Source organism: Poecilia latipinna, unplaced genomic scaffold (assembly GCF_001443285.1).
Source record: "Poecilia latipinna isolate Pla-1442-1.1 unplaced genomic scaffold, P_latipinna-1.0 Scaffold43, whole genome shotgun sequence".
Classification (NCBI taxonomy): Eukaryota; Metazoa; Chordata; class Actinopteri; order Cyprinodontiformes; family Poeciliidae; genus Poecilia; species Poecilia latipinna.
Genome location: NW_015112659.1, coordinates 464,187 through 483,600, shown reverse-complemented (window position 1 = coordinate 483,600; position 19,414 = coordinate 464,187). Strand labels below are relative to the sequence as shown.

Genomic DNA, 19,414 nt, shown 5'->3' with positions numbered 1-19,414 from the left:
TTTATTAACCAATCGATTTGAAGTAATGTTTAATCTCTAATCTTTCATTTGAAACTTCTAATAAAATTGCGGTTACTGTTTTTGTTTAATTTCCCTTAAAAAAAATAAATTATCTTTAGCAGAGTGCAAATATAAATTTTCTAATTTTGTTTTAATTTCAGTTAAATCTAAAGAAAACAATTGACTAATTCTGGATTTGTGCAGTTGTAAAAAATCCTAAATGGGTCACCTTTCCCATGCAGCAGATGACAAATGTAACATACAGAACACAGCTGACAAAATGTGAATGCTTCAGTTTGATTTATTCAGGAAATGGCAGGGGAAAATCTATAAAGGTTTAAAGAGATCTAAGGACTAAAAGTGGCTGCAGATCACTCGGATCAATCACAATACGAGGATCGAACCCATGCTGAATCACTCTTTGTTAAATTTCACATTGTACGACACATAATAGCCATTGTTGTACATGTAGAGCTTCTGATCAGAGGGGTTGTAGTCCAGGTTGCTGTATGACTCCTGGAACTTCTTGAATTGGATGCTGAGGTTTCTCTCCTGCTTGGTCTTGGTGTCGTAAGCATAGAAGATCTCCTCAGTGTTGATATCTACTGTCCTGGTGGCATACATTACTCCACAGACCATGAAAGCATTGCCAGCAGACTGTTTGTACACACCAGTATGCCACGTATTCTCAATGCCAAAAGACTTTTCATCAATTTTAGCAATGACGATTTTCCCCTTGTTCTCATCCGAAGCATATATTACCCACAAGCCTGTTTCATCGGCTGCAAAGTCCAGGTTCTGACTGCCCGAGTAAGCATAAGAGAAACTTGCGCTTGCGTCAGAAATCACTCTGTAGTCATACTTGGAAGAGGTCAGGTTAAATTTGGTCATGCTGAATGGGGAGTTGTGCTGGTAATAAATGGAATTACTGTGCACTATGTAATTGTTGCCAACACCCACCCATTCAGTTGGAAGGTCGACGTGTTTGAAGTTCTTCCTCAGGAGCAGATTTTCATAGTTGGTGTAAAAGTAAAAGTCGTAGACACCTCCAGGACTGGTGTACGCGCCGTAGAAGTGCAAGTTCTCATAACCTCGGATGGGCTTGGAGTCTTTCCCCCAGCCACCGTACACATAACTTGAACTGAGATGACCATTGAACTGCACCACCAATGGATTGCTGAAGCTTAAGATTCCCGTGTGATTGCAGTTTCCTGAAAAAAAACAAAAGAAAAAAAAAAGGATGTTGGCAATGCTGCTCCATCTCAGTAAATTAGAATATATAAAAAAAAGCTTATTTCAGAAATTCAAGTAGTGTTTTATTTGATCATTACTGTTGCAGTAAAAAAAAACAACAAAAAAAAAACAAAAAAAAAAACGATTCTAAGAATATTTAAATTTCAAGTAGAACCACTATGAATGGGGTTTTTAACAGAATTGCTTTACTGAAAAATGCAGGACATGCAAGAGAAACTCTTTCATTAATGAGTGTCTATTAGATGAAATCCTGCTTCCTGTGCCATGGCATGGAAGGGACAATGATGAGGCATAAAGATTGTTGCTTTGAAAGGAGCCTGTAATCGTCCCTGCTGTTTGTAAACTTTTTCACACACAGTTTTTCCTTCCACTCAACTTAATAAACTTTGAATCTACACTATGAGAACTGCCAGCCTCCTCAGCAATGACCTTTATCTCGTTCTCTCCTGCTGGACACTGCGTTAAAAATGATTTTTAATTTGATCGTACTTTAGATAAGTATGATCAGATAATGATCATACTTTATGATCATTATTTGATCTTAAAGTATGATAATGTTTAGATAATGTTTTAATTTTCTAAGGAACTGAAACTTTTCATAAGCTGCAAGCAATAACTGTCAAAACTAACGGAAATGAGAGGTTAAAATATTTCTCGATATATAATAACAGCAATATGATGGACTTTTCTGAATCAATAATGATGTTATTTACAAATATGCATTTTTATCTGTTGAAGTGCAAATTGTTATTGATCATGTTAGGCAGAACTCTTACCGATATCTGGTTTGATTATATCTTGGTCCTTCTGACACTCCTCTAGTTTCATCTGCAGCTTGGCAAACTGATGTCGGATCACCTCCAGGTTGCTCTTGTCGTAAGTCTCCAGCTGGTTCACAAGGAGCGTCATGTTGTGGATCTGAAGACAGAACAAGAATAAAACGACAACTACATGTGGGAAGGAACTCTACCAAAGGGTGTCAGGTCTTGAGAGGAGTATTTCAATACAAGGGTTGCTGGTTGCAATCCAACGTCCAATCCTTTTGTAGATTTTATTTGTAAGATGTTAAAGGACACAATATCTACGTATTGTGAGAATCTAAGAAGATGTTTCCAATTTGTGTTTTACCTCAGTGTACAGACTGTTGAACAGGGGTGAAGAAGAGTTGAGGGAGTCTTTGAGCTGAGACACCAGCGCCTCAAACTCTCTGAGTTCAATCCTGAGCATCTCAAAGTCCAGCTTGATGTAATCATCAGGACTGCTTTCCAGGATGGTCAATCTTGCCTCCAGTTGCTTCAGATCTTCAAGATATATCACCAGTTTGCCCAAGTACTTCACCATCTGAAAAAGACAAGAGTGGCTATGATATGATTTAATCGTATTGCACGTTTCTAGTTTTTATTCTTCATGCTATTCCCTAACCACACCTTATTCTTCTGGATTTCCACCTCCAGGATCAGATCTTTGCTGACTTGCTGCATGTGCTCGACGCGGTCTGCGGGGAAGGTGGTGTCAGGGAGGAAAACATGGCAGACGCACTGGCCAGACGAATCCACAGAAGTCGTCACGTTTCCAGACTCCCAGTCTTGCACTGGCTACAAATGAATTTCAAATTTACATTTCTTAGAATAACCACAAATTATGCCATGAAGACATCATATAAATAAAGACTACTTACTATCCAGGCCAAAGCAGGACTAAAGGCGCTGAGGAGCAGAACCAGAACCGACAGCATCATGAGCCTCCTCACCTCTCAAATGCCTCTTCAGACTTCGTTGGAGTTTTTAAAGACTGCTCATATCAGATTGTCATGAACACCTTCTGTCTTCACATGGTTATTACCGGATTCAGCATTCAAGCAGATGCTCATTTACAAGCAGCCTGTGATCGTCTTTGTTTACACATGATGCAGTAAAGTCTTGGGAATCCAGAGTATAAGACCCAAATAGGATGTACATGAGAAAATTCCCACATGTGGTAACATCATAAAGCACTTTTTGTGACTCCTTCTATTAACTGAGTCTTTGTATTTGTATTTGGCGTAGCAAAGACGTGTTTAGACAGCATTAGTTAATTTCTAGACGTAGATTGTGTTAGTGTTCCTGTTTGCTTCCTGAGTCAGGTGGTTATTTGCCAGCGCAAGGTTTGAACTGAACATGGAGACCGAATTGGTCATCTGTCATGACAGCTAAAACTTTTTATGGTCTGTTTATTGAAGCATCACTTCAGAAAGTTTCAGCCTGGAAAATTGTCAGTGTTTAACTTTTTTTTAAATGTGTGGTTCAATTTGCAATTTCCAAAATGTAACTCAGAGAAAGAAAAATAAAACAGTTTGTTCACTGTATAGCTCTAATGTACTGCATAACTTTATTTGTGCAAAGCCAGATTTAATTACAAAAAAAGAATTCAAAACTAATGCCATTTTAAATATAATAAACTTTGACGTCTTTTTTGTTCCCAAGCAAATCAATCAATCATTCAAGTTTACTTTAGTACCACATTTCAGCAACATCAAATCTGTTTCTGTACTCAGTGGCTGATGATGTGCAAAATCGTGATCCTGTAACTTCGGTTTAATCAGAAATGATTCCATCAGATGCTTTAATTATTTATTATGTCATTTTAGCTGGCATAGTTGGGTATTATTGGTCAATTTGATTTCTTTTTTGCTTTAAAGCTACAGTATGTAACTTTTACAAAAAAATTGGGTTTTTAAATATTTGTTAAAACTGCCAGCATGTAGTAACAGTAAAATATGAGACAGATAATCTGTGAAAAGATGAGGCTCCTCCACTTCCTCCCTGAGCTACTATTACCATCTGAAGAAATGCACCCCTCCCAATTTGTCCCGACCAAAAGCAACCAATCAGAGCCAGGAAGAGGGTGTTACGGCTGTCAATCAATGTCGTATACATGCTGCTAAAATGTACTAATGGCGAAGAAACAACTGACCTTTGGGATTTTGTTGAGGCATTAACTATTGCTATTAAACAGTTTTTTCAAATTTGCTCAAATTTATAATTTCATTTATATATTTGTTAATTTATTAAATTTATTAAAATCCCTTCAAAATGTAGTCTTTTAATGTTTTCTTTTGGGTATAGATTGATTTTTTATTAAATGTAAAACTACTAAATTTTCATATACAGTTTGAAAAAATACAATTTTTGATGACTATATGCAATAAAAAAGTCCAAATTGATGTTGCTACTGATTTTTGAAACTACCAAACTCAGATTATACCACTTTAAAAAATCCTATAGACATATGATGCAAAAAAAAATCTTACTTAGTGGGAGAAACATTAATGGATTTTAGAAAATATCTGTGATGCAAGGTGGGAAGTGAATTTAATAGCTTTCCTGAAGAAAATTTGGAAAGAAAATGGCTATAAAATTAGTATAATATTTCTTTGATAAATTTTTAAAGAGCATTTTTGATTGCCAAAGGCACCCAGGGCAAGAACAAAATCAAAGGACACTTGAAGGTTCAATTGGCTTAAAATTAATATTACTTTTTATGCTTTGAATGTTTCTATTGATATGCATTGGTGCATTTGTCAACATTTATGATACACATTTCTTTTGCCTTCCCAACAGGCCCTAACTTACACCTTAAACTGTTGCATAAGTGTTGTTGATAAAGTTTCATTTACAGAACATTTATTTGGTTTCATTTGATTTTGAGTTCATTTTCTAAATTATTGGTCTTACGTCGAGATAGCAGAAAACCGATAATGAACAGCTGAATAACCAAACAACACAACACCTTTTGAATGCTTCAAATCATTTATTAGCAGTGAAGAAAGGGGACGGTACAAGAAAAAAGAGAAAAAGAAAATCATTAATCATTCATATCAGATTTCTCTTATGAAGGAGAGAAAATTATTTAAGTCACCAGTAACATGGGTGGCGCCACTGTGGCTTCAACTGTGTTGTTAAACCAGAGATGGTAGCTCACATAGTAACCATCGTTGTACATGTAGAGCTTCTGGTCAGTAGGATTATAATCCAGGTTTGTATACCTGTTTTGAAACCTCTCAAAGATAATGCTAATGTAGCTCTCCTGTTTAGTTTTAGTGTCGTACTTGTAAAATATCTCTTCAGTTAGGGTGTCCACTGTTCTGACTGCGTAAAAAACACCACAGATCATGAAGGCATTAGTAACACCTGGCTTGTAAACACTGGTCAGCCATTCCTCCTCAATTCCAAAGGAGGCCTCGTTTATTCTAGCTATGACCACCCGACCCCCAGACTCTTCAGTGGCGTAGGTCACCCACAAGCCTGTTTCATCTGCAGAAAAGTCAAAGTTTTGATTGGGGGAGCTGCTGTATGAGAACCTGGAGGAGGCCTTGGAAACCACCCTGGACTCATATTTCATGGTGGTGAAATTCAGTTTACCTAGTCCGAACGGGTTACTTAACTGATAATACAGAGTGTTATCACGCATTATAATGTTGTTCCCATTGCCGTAATAACTACTGGACAGGGTGTGATGGAGAAAAGGGGTTCTCAGAATAAGGTTCTTGTAGTTAGTGTAGAACCGGATGTCCGTCATGGAAGTGGTAGTGTAACCAGCGTACCAGTACATGGACTCTCTGTCAGAAATAGGGTTTGAGTCTTTCCCCCAGCCTCCATAATAGTAGCCGGCACTTAGATGGGCATTCAGATGGCTCACCACAGGTTTGCTGACCCTCAGTAGGCCAGAGTTAGCACAAGAACCTGAAGAGAAAGAGGATGGTCAGTTATATGAGTTTAGTGATTGTTTCCACCTCATGTGACTGTGTGAATCAGCTCACCGATGTTGGGGTTGAAGAGCTCCTGGTGGCGTCTCTCACATTCCTCGAGCTGAAGCTGCACCTCTATGTACTCTCTGCGAGTTGAAAGCACCAAATTCTTGTCATAGGTCTTCTCCAGCCTGTCCAGGGTGGCCAACATGTCAGCTACCTGTAAGATAACACATGTTTTTGTGTTAGTCAAAGACTGACATTTTTTTTCCGGGTGACCTTCTGTGTGTCTACGGCTGATGACTCACCTGTACATGCAGGGACTCAATGACAGTGACCGAAGCATTGATGGAGAGTTGCAGCTCTACAATCAGAGCCTCTACTTGTTTAATCTGCACATTTATCTCTTCAAAGTCGGCTTCATTGTAGTCATCAGGATTCTTCTCCATAGTTTCGATTTCCACCGTCAGCTTTATGATCTTTTCTTCATACTGTGTAATCTTAAGTTCATATTCCTCCAGCTGAAAATAACACATTTCAATGCAAATTTAGGGATTCTTCTTGTTCATCACTAATATGTTACAGTGCCTTTCAAAAGCATCCACACACCTAATTTAAAGTAATAACAGCTGCAAATCCTTTTAGTTATGTTTTTACCAGCTTTGTACATCTAGTCTTAAGTCTTTGTCCATTCGTTTTGAAAGATAAATCAAGCTCCAAGTCTGGATGAAGTGTATCCATTCCAGATACACATGAATGGACTTTGATTGGGGCATAACTTTGTAGCCCCTGCTATATTGTCCAGCTTGGATGAACCTTTACCCCAGTTTCAAGTCTTTTGCTTCCTCTGACATTTTTTCTTCCTGTTATCTGACTGCCACACTCTTCATATTTATATTTGTAAAAAATCTTTGAAAAGGTTGTGTCCTTATCCTTCCAGTTCACAATAAGCCCTACTTTGAGTTGGTTTAGCTTATAAAATTCAAACTAAACACATTAACATTTGAGATGTGAATACTTTCACAAGGTCTTGGTCAACACATCACACATGTTCCTTAGTACCTTGCCCATCTCCAGTTCCAGCTTGTTTGAGATCTCCACAGCGGTCTGTTCCATCACCTCCAAATCACCGACAGGAAAGATTGAAGTGGGCAGGAAGGCATTGCAGGTGCACCTCTCCTCACCTCCTGTCTCATTCCTTAAACTCTCTGCACCCCACAGGCCAACACCCTGAGATGAGGAATGAAGGAAACAGAGATCATCTCATGTCTAAATCAAGGAATGTACAAAAAATGATTTCAAAGTCCTGCCATACATACCCCCATGGCCACCGTGGAGCTCAGCAGTGCTGCGAGTATTAGAGTCTTGATCATTTTGCCGTCTGGGTCGTTGTGATTGAGGTAGCTTGTTCTCCACCATTTATAGCCTATTGGAAGCCACTCCTGGATGCAACACCTGCCACAGTTCACAGTATTGTTGTCCCAGGCTGGTGACAGGATATACACCTCTTGTCAGGTTTAGCACCCGGGTAATAACTAATCAGATGTTTGCAGAAAATTATCCCTGTGCGTGTGTTGGTATCCCACAGAGGAGGTCATGAATAGTGTACATACAGTAAAAGCAAAAAAAAGTGAATAGATATCGTTGAGTAAATATGCAAGTTTATTTATAAAGTGCATTAAACATGATTCCAATTTAAAACTCAAACACTAGCTGAACTAAAAAAAACAAGAAAGAAAACACAATTAAATCAACAAAAGTAAATAAAGACATGGAAATATTACAAGAGATAAGATATTTATAGAGCAACAGATTAAGAAAATGCTATGCAAATGGCTTTCAAGACTATTTTAAAACTCCATTCTATATATACTTTGGCTCTTTGCCTGAAATCAACATTTTTAAATAACCGGACACATTTAAATGTGACAGAAATTCTAAACTGACTAAATTTGTAACAGGGAAATACTTTTCACAGAATAAAGCGGACTATCAAAGAAATTCAGTAAGACTCCATATTTAGTATGAATGCTGAAGGTCAAGATGCTAGTCCTAGAGGCTATCATTTGTATTTCAGCTCCCTTTAGCTTTTTAGCTCATTTTAGCCTATAAACTATTGTGACCTTACAATTAACTTTGCAAAGAATATTCTGAACAAATTTCTATTACTCTTTGTGTGGGATTTTTGCATTCACTGAAAGTTTTCACTCCTCTTCTTCAGTATTTCTATTTGTGTTTTGCAGGCTTTTGCTTCATTCTTCTGCTTCTGCCTATTTCTCGCATTTCTGCTAACCTGACTTCTTGTGCGTCTGCAATTTTCACAAAAAATATTCAGCTTACAGCTTTCACACCTCATTTTACAATGCAAATTTTTCTAGGTTTTTAATTTTTTTTAATTATCATTATAACAAAGCCAGTGTTACTTGATGCTTTTTGTTGGATTCTGTGAGTCTTTTACACCGTGCTTCTTCACTTTTCGTTTCTTTAATTTCTTAGTTTTGGCCTTGCTCTCTGGCTGCTGTGTGTTTAGAGCAGGCCTGGACCTGGTCAGGCTGTTGCCAGTAGGACTTAGCTTGCTGTAATCCGTCTCTAGATCGGAGCAAACGCCCTGAGCGGAGATGGATTTGCTTGTTGGAGAGTTGGAGGAATCAACCAGGAGGTTGGGCTGAGAGTAGGACCGCATAGCTGGAGAACTGGTGGGACGGTAAGGGGAGGTTCCTCCCAACATGGGCAGATGAACATGGTCGCCGCTCATATTAGTGATGGAGTAGCGACTGCTGTTTGACATGACGATGTGGTGCCAGGAACTGAGAGGGGTAGCAGAAAAGGGCTGGGGGCCGCCTGAATCTTCCTTGGCGCCTCCTGGGGAGAAGATCATGGAGCTGCGAGGCGTGACAGCTTCCACCGCCGTCTGGAAGGTCTTCAGTATGCGGTCACTCTTCTGCTTTTCTTTCTTCTGGCGGGACTCCACCTTCTTCAGCTGACGACGGTGATCTCTCACCATCTGTTTTCTTGTATCTGCCAGTCCCCTGAAGGAAAGATTAAATACATAAAAAAACAATCTAATTACTATGAAAAGTAGAATAGGATAAAAATTGTATTTATTGTCCCAAAGTGGCGAAATTTGGAAAATAATAAAAAAAAATTAAAAAAAAGTGACATATTTAATAATTTTTTTTATTACTATGGTATGAAATAAAACATAGATTAGTGATGTTGTGGTGGTAGTTGGGTTCAAATAAAGGAGGGACCCACAAATTGAATTCTGTTTAGGGCTCCATATAATCTTGGACCGGCTCTGGGCAGATAAATTGAATGTTGTGGCAAAATATGAAAAACCTCCATGGGAGTGGGTACATTTGCATGTCAACATGATGTCATCCATATTTGATATCTAAGTCATGTTGTCTTCAAACAGCATTAAACCTCATTATTGCACAGACGTCTACACGCTGTTACACAGTGTTCATTTCCCATCCTTAAATCAATGAGGCTCGTCAGTGAACATAATCAGGGTGGGATAATCTCACCTGTAATCTACCATCCCTGTTCGGTCCCGATCAAGTCTGTGAATCAACTCCTCGATCTGAAATCGACTCAAAGGAATGCTCGATTGCTAACAGTTTCACACACACACACACACACACACACACACACACACACACACACAAAAGTTATAAGGAGATATCAGGAGCACATTTCATTGTCTGATGGATTACTTCAAAAGAGTCAAAACTCACTGTAATCATTTAATGTATATATTTCCCTGTCTTTCAATGTACCTTTTTTCATTTTTAACAATGTTTAAATGGGATTATATAAGAAAAAGCTTTCAGAAAGCCAAGCAAACTGCTGCTCAAACCATTTAAATACAAGGAAAGGTCTGCTGGCTCTAAGCAAAATGAAGTGTAACTGAAGGCTGTTGGACAATAATGTATTAATCTGCCACATTATTGTTGCATGTGATTTATTAATGGGCTTGGAAACCTGAACTGCTTTCCTGAAGTCAGTGACAGGGACTCGCATGGTGCCATCTTTGTCGATATTCCGGAAGAAATCCCACAAACGCAGCTTGCGTTTATCAAGATAATCCTGCCAGAAATAATGGGAGAAAGCGCTTTCATGATTTTAGTAGCATAAAAATTTGCATTTTTGTTTAACTTTAATTTTTATTTATTTTTTTGTTACGTTTTCTATTAACATACTTTTTCCAAAAACTATTATGCAAAGTTTGTACAGTCTCTTATTTAAAACAAGCTGCAGCCAACCTGAATGACTTTCATTGGGTCAATGCGTTTGGGTGGCTTTTGAGCTATGAAACCTCCGACCCCTTCATACTGCACATCCAGGCCAGGATGCTCCTGACATGTCAGTTCCAAAAGGTTCACAAAGTTCTCATTCACCAGAACGTTCTGTTCAGATGAAAGACACAATGGACAGAAATGTATTTTGTGTGTGATTTGACAAAATATGTTCTTCATTAACTTGGCTGCAATAGCTAATATAACACCATAGAAAGTACAGCACCCTTCAAATATGCTACAGCCACAAAACTGCATGGATTCCATGGGTGTTTTAATTAATGGGACAATACAAAATAGTGCATACCTGGGAAGTGGTATGAAACTGATACAATCTTGAAATTATTATTTTTTTTAATCAGAGAAACGTGTTATGCACTTTACTCTGATATTCCAAAACAAAACCCAGAGCACAGAATTACCTTCAGCTGTCACTTAATTACTAAATTAAGTTGTTGAATTTTAGGGCCTTCTGTGTTTTCTGTTTATTACATAAAATGTTGAAGTTTGTAGCTGTAACCTAAACATTTTTTGAAAAAAAAAAATAATGATGATAATAATCAAGGGTCATGAATTCTTTTGAAATTTTTTCTAAATGTAAATCTTATTAGGTCATCTAACATAAAAGAGTCAGAATCACTCACACATATGTTGATCTGCTCCAGAGCCGTTTTGGGTGAGTTCTTCACCACATTTACCAGGGCAAGAGCTCCCTCTACTGTTACAGCGTTATAAGCCAGCTGCAGAGGTAAAGGAACAAAACATTGTCCTGCAGTGCATCTCCAGTCTGGCCAAATGAACCCAGATAGTTAACCCACCAGGAGCACTCGTAGCGTTTCATTGTAATCCAGACCTCTGCAGAGCATACTGACTCCTTCATTGGTGATGCAGTTGTTGCTGAGGTTTAGATGCACCAGAGTGTTGTTGAATTTTAGGGCCTCGCCCATGGCTAAGGCTCCCTCGTTTCCAAAACCGTTCCACGATAAATCGAGATGTTTCAGCATCGTATTGACCTATAAATATAAAATGGAGTAAGATCTTTTATAACGGCTGAAATGCTGTTTGTTAATTAGTCAAACCTTAAGTCCAGCAGAAAAAGCCACGGCCCCTTTCATTCTCAGGTGATTCCAGCTGAGATCCAGAACTTCCACGCCTTCATTGTTTGCTGTTGAAGTTAGGGGGATGTCTTTTTTGTATTCTTTTCAACTTTCTAACCACTATAAATTAAACACATTTACTTTACCATACCCAGCAGCTGTCCCAAATATTCTCCTCCTTTTCCACAAAACTTATTATGGCTCAGATCCAGATCCTTTATTCTGAAATTGGTCTAAAAGGAAATGTGAAATCAATGTGATCATTTTAATAAACAACCAAAAATGTGTTTTATCCATTTATTGACAACTTACTGACAGTGCTTCTGTGAAATGCTTAGCATCATCATCTAAGAAACCATTTCCTGAAAAGACATAAACAGCTAAATAAGTAAATTAATAAACTTTGTCTCAGTCGTAGAAATGTTTCATTTCAGCGTCCAACAAAAACACACAAATTAATTTAAGTCTAAATTACCTGAAAGTTTAATAGACTTCAAAGAAATGCTGTCCATCAACATTTTAGCTACATGCTCAGCTCCTTCGGATTTCACATGATTGTTGGATAAATCCTGAAACAAACACTAATTGTTTTAAGGAACTCTGTTTTTTGCACCCTCTAGTGGTTAGTTTTCAATTTTTACATACCAGATGCTGAATGGTAAAATTAGCCCTCAGCAGCTCCGCCAGATATTTAACCCCCTCAGCTTGAACGCGATTGTAGGCCAGCTCAAGAGTCCTGATGTGCACATCAGACTGGAATAAATGCAGCTCATAAGATTTATCTTTTGAAAAACACTGTGACAATGTGAAATTGCATTTTGAACTCACCACCAAAGCAATAGCAAGTGCTTTGCAGCCTAAAGGTCCGAGGCCATGGTAGGTGAGTGTCATTGTTGGGGAGCTATGGTTTCGAATGAAGTAGGAAACTGGAACCACACCCACCAGTTTGCAGGCCTCCAGGTACACTTCAGCAATAGACATGTGTTTGCTGAATTTCTTTTTCCCTGAGTTTAAATGACACCGTAAAAAATAACTCCAGCAACCCCTTTCATGTGGAGACAATGTCACTCAGAATCACATTTGAAAATAAAGATGTTTTTTCTTTAATATATTCAGGTGCATCTTAAATTCATTTTCCACAAATAACGGTAAAAAATCTAATTCACAATTTCTATAGATTCTTATTTGACTTTGTATTTCAGTTATTGTTGCTTATTTTATCTTACACTTAATAGTATTCTCTTTTCTTCATTTAGTTATTTTTCTGAAAATTGTAATCTTTATTAGATAAATGCCCAGCTTCTATAAGTATTGTATAGTGCATTTAATATTGGTAGGAGCTCCTTTTGTATGAATTACTGTATCTGTGCAGTATGGAACTGTGACAGTTGTAGCCCAGCTGCAGCCCATGCCTTGTGAATATCTGTAAAACTCCAATGTTTGTGAACATTTTTTCTAAGACTTTTTCCTTCCTCTCAACTTTCCAGCAAAATGCTTAGATGCAGCAATTCCACAGCAATAACTTTTGTGGCTTTTTCCTCTTTGGGGAGAGTGTTAGTGACTGCAAATGTCTTCCCCATGATTATGTAAGCCAAAGTGTGAAAACATTTCTATTTATTGGTTTTAATCTTCATCTTTAACCTAATATAAACACTTGAAATAAAATCTGGAGCCGAGTTCCACTTTTGTATTTAGTTACAATAATAAATTATTTTTGTAAAATGATGGATGGATTTTCGAATGTGTTGAGACTAACCTGAAAAGCATCCCATAAGTCTAATGTTTCATAGCAGTAAAAGCTTTTTCAAAAACAAAAACAATTTCAGAAACTCACCATCGGACTCCAGTTCTTGGTCAGACTCAGTGTCTGTGGCTTGTGACTCAATAGGTGAAAGACAGTCTTCATCTTTCAAACTTAGTTCTTCAAAGGAGGGTATTGACATCTGAGCTTTACGTCCAAGCTAATGTGATATACTTCCCTTTTAGCAACCTTTTCATTTCTGTTGCAAGAGTTTATACTGGGGAAAAAACATTGGGTAGTTACGTCCAGAATGTAATTCTACCTTTGAGATTATGTGTCATGCAGAGAGCTATTAACAATTCATGCATCAGCTTGGTTCCCATCCTCTTCTTGCAATACTTACTGTAGGCATTTCAAAGCAAAGCAGCAAGTTCATGTTTTATAATATATGGTATTTATAGTTAAAAGTAACAAAAAATTGTTTAGCCTCAAAGGAGTTAGGAGTTTAATTATTCTACCATAATGTTTGTAGCAGTTGTTTGGTTAATTAAAAGCCATAGACGTTGAGGTTATGCTCCAACATGCATGTCCCTAAGTAAATAGTATTTTCTTATGGGCTACTGAACACTTATGATTTAACAATCCAAAACCCTTTCTTCTTAACTTTTTTCCTTCCTGAAAACCTGACACACCTTTAATTAAACTTAGCTAAATCCTGTTTTACACATATCTTAATTTATTTTTTTAATCTACTTAACAAATTCTTCAGTTTGTCTTTAATATGTTTTGTATTTTTTTCTAAATCTTTCTAAATAATATATAATAAAATCGTTTTAGCTATATTTTAGATTGTCTAATATAATTGGATGATTATTTTATCCCCTGCTGTTCTCATTTACGATTAAATTATGCTTCCTCAGTTCAATATTGTATATGCAGTTTTATTCTTATTGCCAAATAATTACAAATACAATGATACTTACTTAGTTTAGCATTTGTGGGGGGTGTTTTATGATTGTTTGACAGACTGTTTTTGGTATTAACTCTTTATGCTACAAATTAATACATTTAGCAGGGAGCTAAACTCCTAACTGGTTGTTTTTGGTCGGTCAGACCAACAACCAGTCTAAATAGACTTCATTGAAGCCTATTTCTTTAGACGGTGTAACAACGGCAATAGTTATGGCATGTGGACAGTTTTAACACATATGTAAAACTGTGTTAAAATAAAAATAAAAAAACTTTTATTTTTTAAAATAAAAGTTACATGCTGCACTTTTAAAGTAAGACAGCTTTGTTGTTGACAGAATGTTCTGCGCTCTACAATACTGCATGTAGTACAGAGGTCAACAAAATTGTACATGAATCTCCGCAAATTATATGAGAATTTGGCTTGCCATACATTGCTTACCAACGCCACCGACATCAAAGTACGCATGCGCAGATTACACTTCAGAATCATGATTGGTGTTTTGCTGTTTTACGCGTTCTATCCGCTAACTTGGTTCTTGTTCCGTCGACCGTCAGGTACATCTAGCTATAACTTTTATGAAGGCTTTACTTAGATTTGTTTTACCCTGCTGCTGGTGGCTAATGGTTGCTAAGGTTAAGTTTGCTGCTGACCGAGCAGTTTCTTGTCAGTGTACGATCTGAGGAGGTGTTTTTTTGTGTGTGTTCATTACTCGGTCTAACACAAATTGCCTGGTTTTAAAGGTCAACAGACATTGCTCCTCTCCTGAATGTTTTTCCCGTGTTGCATATTTTGTTTTAAACTGCTAACTGGCGGTAGTTGTTTGCACTTGTTCTTATGCCCCTATGTGACGTCTAAAGCATAACACGTGTTTACATGTTTTGCAGTTTACTGATAGCTGAGCTAAAGCTTCGCAGTTTTTGAAATAAATTACTGTAGCAAGAAAATAAATACAATATATTAAATTAATTATTAGCAGAGGATGAATGCACCTTTGTTGTCCTGTTTTTTTTATCCTTTCTTTCAGAGGCCTTGAAGAGAAGTGTTCCTCAGTCAGTTAATGGCACCACAGTGTGGGATGGTGATACTTTCACACTTAGGAGCATCCAGTCGGAAACAATCATGCAGGATCAAAGTGGAGAGATGAAGGAAAGGTTAAAAGAACCAGTGCCTCAGGAAAACACTCCAAGTCCCAACAGGGATGAAGAAAACCTGCCAGCTGTCCTGCAGAAGGACATGAAGAATGACGCAGCTGCACAGACAACTGACATGCAGACTACAGTGGAGGAGGAAAGAGAAGATCCCAAAATGGGAGATGGGGAAAAGGTTGTCCTCCATGACATTATGCATGACAATCAGAATGAGAAAGAAATAAGCACTTCTTCAGGCGATAATGTCGATGGTATATTAAAGATACTGACGTTGGACGGAAGCATGGAAAAAACCAACTGCCCTGAACAGAATCGTAGCAAGACTGAAAACAGGAAGGAAATGCTTCAAGCGTCCGACGCTGACACGTCAAAGAGTCCAGATGAGTGCTGGGATGATTATATAGTTACCACTGGTAACCCCCTTCTCTCCAACTCCCAAACATTTCTTAAAATTGATGAGCAACATGATGCACAAACCGGCTGGCACTTTCCCGTAGGACCTGGTCTAGCACAAGAAGTTTTCTGCCCACAGTGGAGCTTTCCTGCTGCAAGTTATTACACCACTGTGGAGCCAACTGTGCCCTTTGAAGGTAGGAGGGATTTTTATTTTTAAGTAACTTTAGGCTAGATCTTAATACCTTCCGGATCACTCAGGTGATCTGGTTCTGGTCTGCATGTTTGACTAATGAGTTGGATTTTATCAGCTCAAAAAAATTTATTAATTATATACCATGCATTTTTCTTCCACTTATTTTTCTGCCAATATGTTTGGACACAGCACTCTGTATGCAGCAAGCATCTTCAGCATTGACCGTTTTTGGCGTATGCTAAATGTGGAGTCTGCCAGGGGCTGTTTACTAGATTTTGGAGGCCATGACATATAAAAAATTTGTCATAACATTTTTTTAGACATTTTTTGGAGGAAGTGGGTTTTAGGTTTTATTTCCTGTAAGCTATAACATTTAAGATGGAGAAAAAATCAAAAATATTAAAATATATCTTTCACTTTTTGAGTCATCATACTGAAATGAACTTGCCTATACTCTAATTAAAATTCACCTGTAAGTGGTTCGGTGTGTGTTTGTTTTGTCACCCAGTGATGTGGAGAGTGTGGGAGGACGTGGATGCTGATTCTGAGAGCGTTCTGACCCCAATCACAATCAAAACGGCCTCTCTGGACTTCACTGTCATGTCCTACAACATCCTTGCCCAAGACCTTTTGGAGCTGAACCAGCATCTGTATGCACACTGCCCCCTAGAGGTGCTGCAGTGGAGCTACCGCTGCAACCTGCTCTTGAAAGAAATCGAAAAATGGGCACCAGATGTGAGTCAGATCCGTGTGACTTCTTATGTATCTGATGTTGTACAGCAACTGATTGTTTTTGTGTGTTCTTGTCCTTCTGTGTGTAGATTTTGTGTCTGCAGGAGGTTCAGGAGAACCACTACCATGAACACCTGCATCCTGTCCTTTCTCAGAGAGGTAGGGCAGCTAAGTCGACACAGATGAGGTGTATTGTTCGATGACGTTGCGTCACAAACTTCCTAAATACTCTGCTCATGTTTTCCCCCAGGCTACATCTGTGTGTACCAGCGGCGTACAGGAACAAAGACCGATGGCTGCGCTGTTTGCTATCAAAGCTCACGCTTTGCCGAAGCCGCCGTTTCCAAGCTGGAGTTCTTCAGACCCGAGACCGGGCTGTTGGACAGGCACAACGTGGGCGTCGTCCTGCTGCTTCGCCCGCTGGTCACCACAGAAGCAGAGGTCAAGGAGGCTGGCCCGCCCCTCTGCGTGGCCAACACGCACCTGCTCTTCAACCCCAGGCGAGGTGACGTGAAGCTGGCCCAGTTGGCAATAATGCTGGCAGAAATCGATGCCGTGATAAAGTCCTGCAAGGCCAGAGGTGAACACTGTAATGTTGTCTTCTGTGGAGACTTTAACTCTATCCCACACCTGCCTCTGTACCAGTTCATCACCACTGGTGAGCTCAGCTACCAGCGTATGCCAACATGGATGGTGAGGAAACAAAACAGAAGAATAATTGTGTTCAATCTGAGCGTTGGTCATCCTCCTGCTGATCCTTGTGTGTGTGTGTCCTATATGTGTGTTGTGTCTAACAGGTTTCCGGCCAAGAGGACCTGTCCTATAAGCCCAGTTATCACAGGCTGTTTGCTCCTCTGTGGCCCAGCTGTCTGGGGATCTCAGACACCTGCCAGTACACAACAGATATCAATAAAACACGTAGTCAGAATTCAGGTCTGTGATTGTTTTCCTAGGTGTATTTGATATAATGATCTGAATAGCAGGTTTACATCTCTAGTACAACTGTTTCCCATGATCCCCTGCTCTCCCATTGTAGGGACTCGTGGCTACTCGCATGAATTCATGCTGCAGCTACGCTTCTGTCCAGTCGCATGCGTTCGTCCAGAGAACCTGGTACTGATTCCTGGAGTGACCGACATCAAACCAGGTTGTGCACACAAGCAGACAAAAAAAAAAAAAAAAAAAAAAAAAAAAATTTCTTTTGGTTAAAGGGGGACCTGTGCAGAAGTAAAAAATGTATATGCTATTTTATATGTAGACAAGCAGGACAAATGAATATTTTTGTTTAAATTCTCTAGCGATGCCCTTGAAGTTTGTGAAAAGTGAGACATAATGGTCTTGAATAAGGGTGATATCATCTCCTTCCAAAAGGATTCAGATCTCTTAATGTTTCCTACATTTTGTCTCCTTATGCCCACAAAGTTCATTTTAACAGAATTTCATTTTTAAATAACACAAAGTAATGCTGAATAGTGAAATGGAGGGAAATGTTTTTACGAATGTCATAAGTGTGGCATTTATTTTGTATTCAGCCGTCTTTACACACCTGCTATCCTTAAATATTGAATTTCTTGTTTATCTTCTCTTTGAGCTCAGATACTTCAGAGGACGCCCAAAGTTATGAGAAAAGGTTAGTTCACCAGATATTTTGGTTTCCAATATAATAAATATTACATAAAATGTTTTTTATCTTTAAAAAGTCACAATCATTGTCCATTTTAGAATCACACTTGCAATAAAACGTGTAATTTACCGACAGGATATTTAAAAGCAGAATTAAGATGGCTGCTGAATGTGTCGCAGGTTCAGAGACTGTCTCAAGCATCAGGTGGACTTGGAGTCCGTCTATAAACACGTCCTTCCTGGTTCTGGCTTTCCAGAGGTCACGACCCTGCACTCTGAGGGTGGAACTACTGTTGACTACATTTTCTATTCTCCAAAACGTCCTTTGACCAAAAAACAGAGAGGTAAAAGGACAGGATTGGAAGAAGCCAGCTACTAAGTGTTGACTTTAAATTGCTTATATTGTTTGTATTTATCTTTTTTTTTTTCTCCTAGCTTATAAAACGTCTGGAGGAAAAGGCCTGAAGCTCGTTGGCTCGCTCTCTCTCCTGTCTGAGGACCTCCTGTGGTCACTGAACGGACTTCCCAACCACATATTCCCTTCGGATCATCTCAGCCTGGTGGCTCGATTCCAGCTGGAGCTCGATGACGCATGAAAAAAAAAAAAAAAGTTAAATGTTGAGTTGTAAGAACTCACTCTGTTTTTTTAGTGTAGAAATAATGAACCATTTTGTTCATAACACACGTTTCTAGTTTTTATTTTTTTGTACAATATTTTCCACCGAATGGAAGTAGAAGTTTGAATAAATATTTTTCAGGTATGCGTGGCTCATGATTCGGCCCCGTCGTAAATAAACCTGCTGCTGTTTAATCCTCAGGATCTCTGTGTGATTCAGAGCTGGGAATCTGACCTCAGTATCTGCTCTCAGGCATTCAGTGTGCATGTGTGTGTGTGATTAAAGCTTGAATGAATAAATTATGTGTACAGTTAATTTATGCATGTTGGCCCAGAATAAGAACTTCTCACGTTTCTTTAACCATATTTTCTAAATATTGGTGTATACGTAGATTTTTTTTTTTCAGTTATTAAATACTACAGAAACCTGGATCTTCTGGCATTTACGGCTTTAATGGAACTCTACGGCTCTCACAAACTCTTAAGCTAATTGCCCTTCAGCAAGTTGCAGAGAAACGACTTACATTTTTGAGCCATCAAAAAGCTGCTGGGATATTTCTGCTTTTACGATTTGGATGTGCTCCCTGATCTTAATTCTTGCAACCAGTAAAAGT

General features: G+C 38.5%; 4 protein-coding genes across 6 annotated transcripts; 1 reads left to right on the top strand and 3 right to left on the bottom strand.

Annotated features, from left to right (window-relative positions):
• Positions 1–286: 286 nt before the first annotated feature.
• Positions 287–3,630, bottom strand: olfm4.2 (olfactomedin 4, tandem duplicate 2). The gene is made up of 5 exons (XM_015048736.1): positions 2,933–3,630; positions 2,682–2,849; positions 2,383–2,595; positions 2,031–2,172; positions 287–1,211 (listed from the first exon to the last, which is right to left on the bottom strand). The coding sequence occupies exons 1-5, from the start codon at positions 2,990–2,992 to the stop codon at positions 415–417; spliced, it is 1,380 nt and encodes a 459-aa protein (XP_014904222.1). The 5' UTR covers positions 2,993–3,630; the 3' UTR covers positions 287–414.
• A 1,399-nt stretch (positions 3,631–5,029) lies between these two features.
• Positions 5,030–7,572, bottom strand: olfm4.1 (olfactomedin 4, tandem duplicate 1). Its single transcript, XM_015048723.1, has 5 exons — positions 7,300–7,572; positions 7,043–7,210; positions 6,289–6,501; positions 6,053–6,200; positions 5,030–5,975 (listed from the first exon to the last, which is right to left on the bottom strand). The coding sequence occupies exons 1-5, from the start codon at positions 7,351–7,353 to the stop codon at positions 5,143–5,145; spliced, it is 1,416 nt and encodes a 471-aa protein (XP_014904209.1). The 5' UTR covers positions 7,354–7,572; the 3' UTR covers positions 5,030–5,142.
• Positions 7,573–7,690: 118 nt separating this feature from the next.
• lrrc74a (leucine rich repeat containing 74A) lies at positions 7,691–13,478 on the bottom strand. 2 transcript variants are annotated; one of them, XM_015049059.1, is made up of 13 exons: positions 13,213–13,478; positions 12,207–12,382; positions 12,024–12,131; positions 11,854–11,947; positions 11,691–11,740; positions 11,530–11,611; positions 11,361–11,446; positions 11,100–11,294; positions 10,926–11,021; positions 10,249–10,392; positions 9,968–10,072; positions 9,511–9,596; positions 7,691–9,009 (listed from the first exon to the last, which is right to left on the bottom strand). In XM_015049059.1, exons 1-13 carry the CDS (start codon positions 13,319–13,321, stop codon positions 8,400–8,402), a joined length of 1,941 nt encoding a protein of 646 aa, XP_014904545.1. In that variant the 5' UTR covers positions 13,322–13,478; the 3' UTR covers positions 7,691–8,399. The 2 variants fall into 2 exon arrangements, with proteins under 2 accessions (XP_014904545.1, XP_014904538.1); XM_015049052.1 differs by having other exon boundaries at positions 12,024–12,382.
• A 1,050-nt stretch (positions 13,479–14,528) lies between these two features.
• Positions 14,529–19,100, top strand: angel1 (angel homolog 1 (Drosophila)). 2 transcript variants are annotated; one of them, XM_015049041.1, is made up of 11 exons: positions 14,529–14,646; positions 15,117–15,653; positions 15,738–15,830; positions 16,338–16,564; positions 16,651–16,720; positions 16,812–17,254; positions 17,359–17,494; positions 17,598–17,708; positions 18,158–18,191; positions 18,365–18,528; positions 18,620–19,100. In XM_015049041.1, exons 1-11 carry the CDS (start codon positions 14,556–14,558, stop codon positions 18,778–18,780), a joined length of 2,067 nt encoding a protein of 688 aa, XP_014904527.1. In that variant the 5' UTR covers positions 14,529–14,555; the 3' UTR covers positions 18,781–19,100. The 2 variants fall into 2 exon arrangements, with proteins under 2 accessions (XP_014904527.1, XP_014904522.1); XM_015049036.1 differs by having other exon boundaries at positions 15,117–15,830.
• Positions 19,101–19,414: the final 314 nt, after the last annotated feature.

Coding starts and splice junctions, on each gene's coding strand:
- olfm4.2 (XM_015048736.1), bottom strand. CDS start 2,992: ATGATGCTGTCGGTTCTGGTTCTGCTCCTCAGCGCCTTTAGTCCTGCT. Junction 2,850..2,932: donor GTCCTGCTTTGGCCTGGATA/GTAAGTAGTCTT, acceptor ATTCATTTGTAG/CCAGTGCAAGACTGGGAGTC. Junction 1,212..2,030: donor TATAATCAAACCAGATATCG/GTAAGAGTTCTG, acceptor GTTTTTTTTCAG/GAAACTGCAATCACACGGGA.
- olfm4.1 (XM_015048723.1), bottom strand. CDS start 7,353: ATGATCAAGACTCTAATACTCGCAGCACTGCTGAGCTCCACGGTGGCC. Junction 6,201..6,288: donor TTGAGTCCCTGCATGTACAG/GTGAGTCATCAG, acceptor GTTATCTTACAG/GTAGCTGACATGTTGGCCAC. Junction 5,976..6,052: donor GCTCTTCAACCCCAACATCG/GTGAGCTGATTC, acceptor CTTTCTCTTCAG/GTTCTTGTGCTAACTCTGGC.
- lrrc74a (XM_015049052.1), bottom strand. CDS start 13,321: ATGTCAATACCCTCCTTTGAAGAACTAAGTTTGAAAGATGAAGACTGT. Junction 12,383..13,212: donor CCAAGAACTGGAGTCCGATG/GTGAGTTTCTGA, acceptor ATTTAAACTCAG/GGAAAAAGAAATTCAGCAAA. Junction 9,597..9,967: donor ACTTCAGGAAAGCAGTTCAG/GTTTCCAAGCCC, acceptor TGAAACTGTTAG/CAATCGAGCATTCCTTTGAG.
- angel1 (XM_015049036.1), top strand. CDS start 14,556: ATGCGCAGATTACACTTCAGAATCATGATTGGTGTTTTGCTGTTTTAC. Junction 15,831..16,337: donor GCCAACTGTGCCCTTTGAAG/GTAGGAGGGATT, acceptor TTTGTCACCCAG/TGATGTGGAGAGTGTGGGAG. Junction 17,255..17,358: donor AGCGTATGCCAACATGGATG/GTGAGGAAACAA, acceptor TGTGTCTAACAG/GTTTCCGGCCAAGAGGACCT.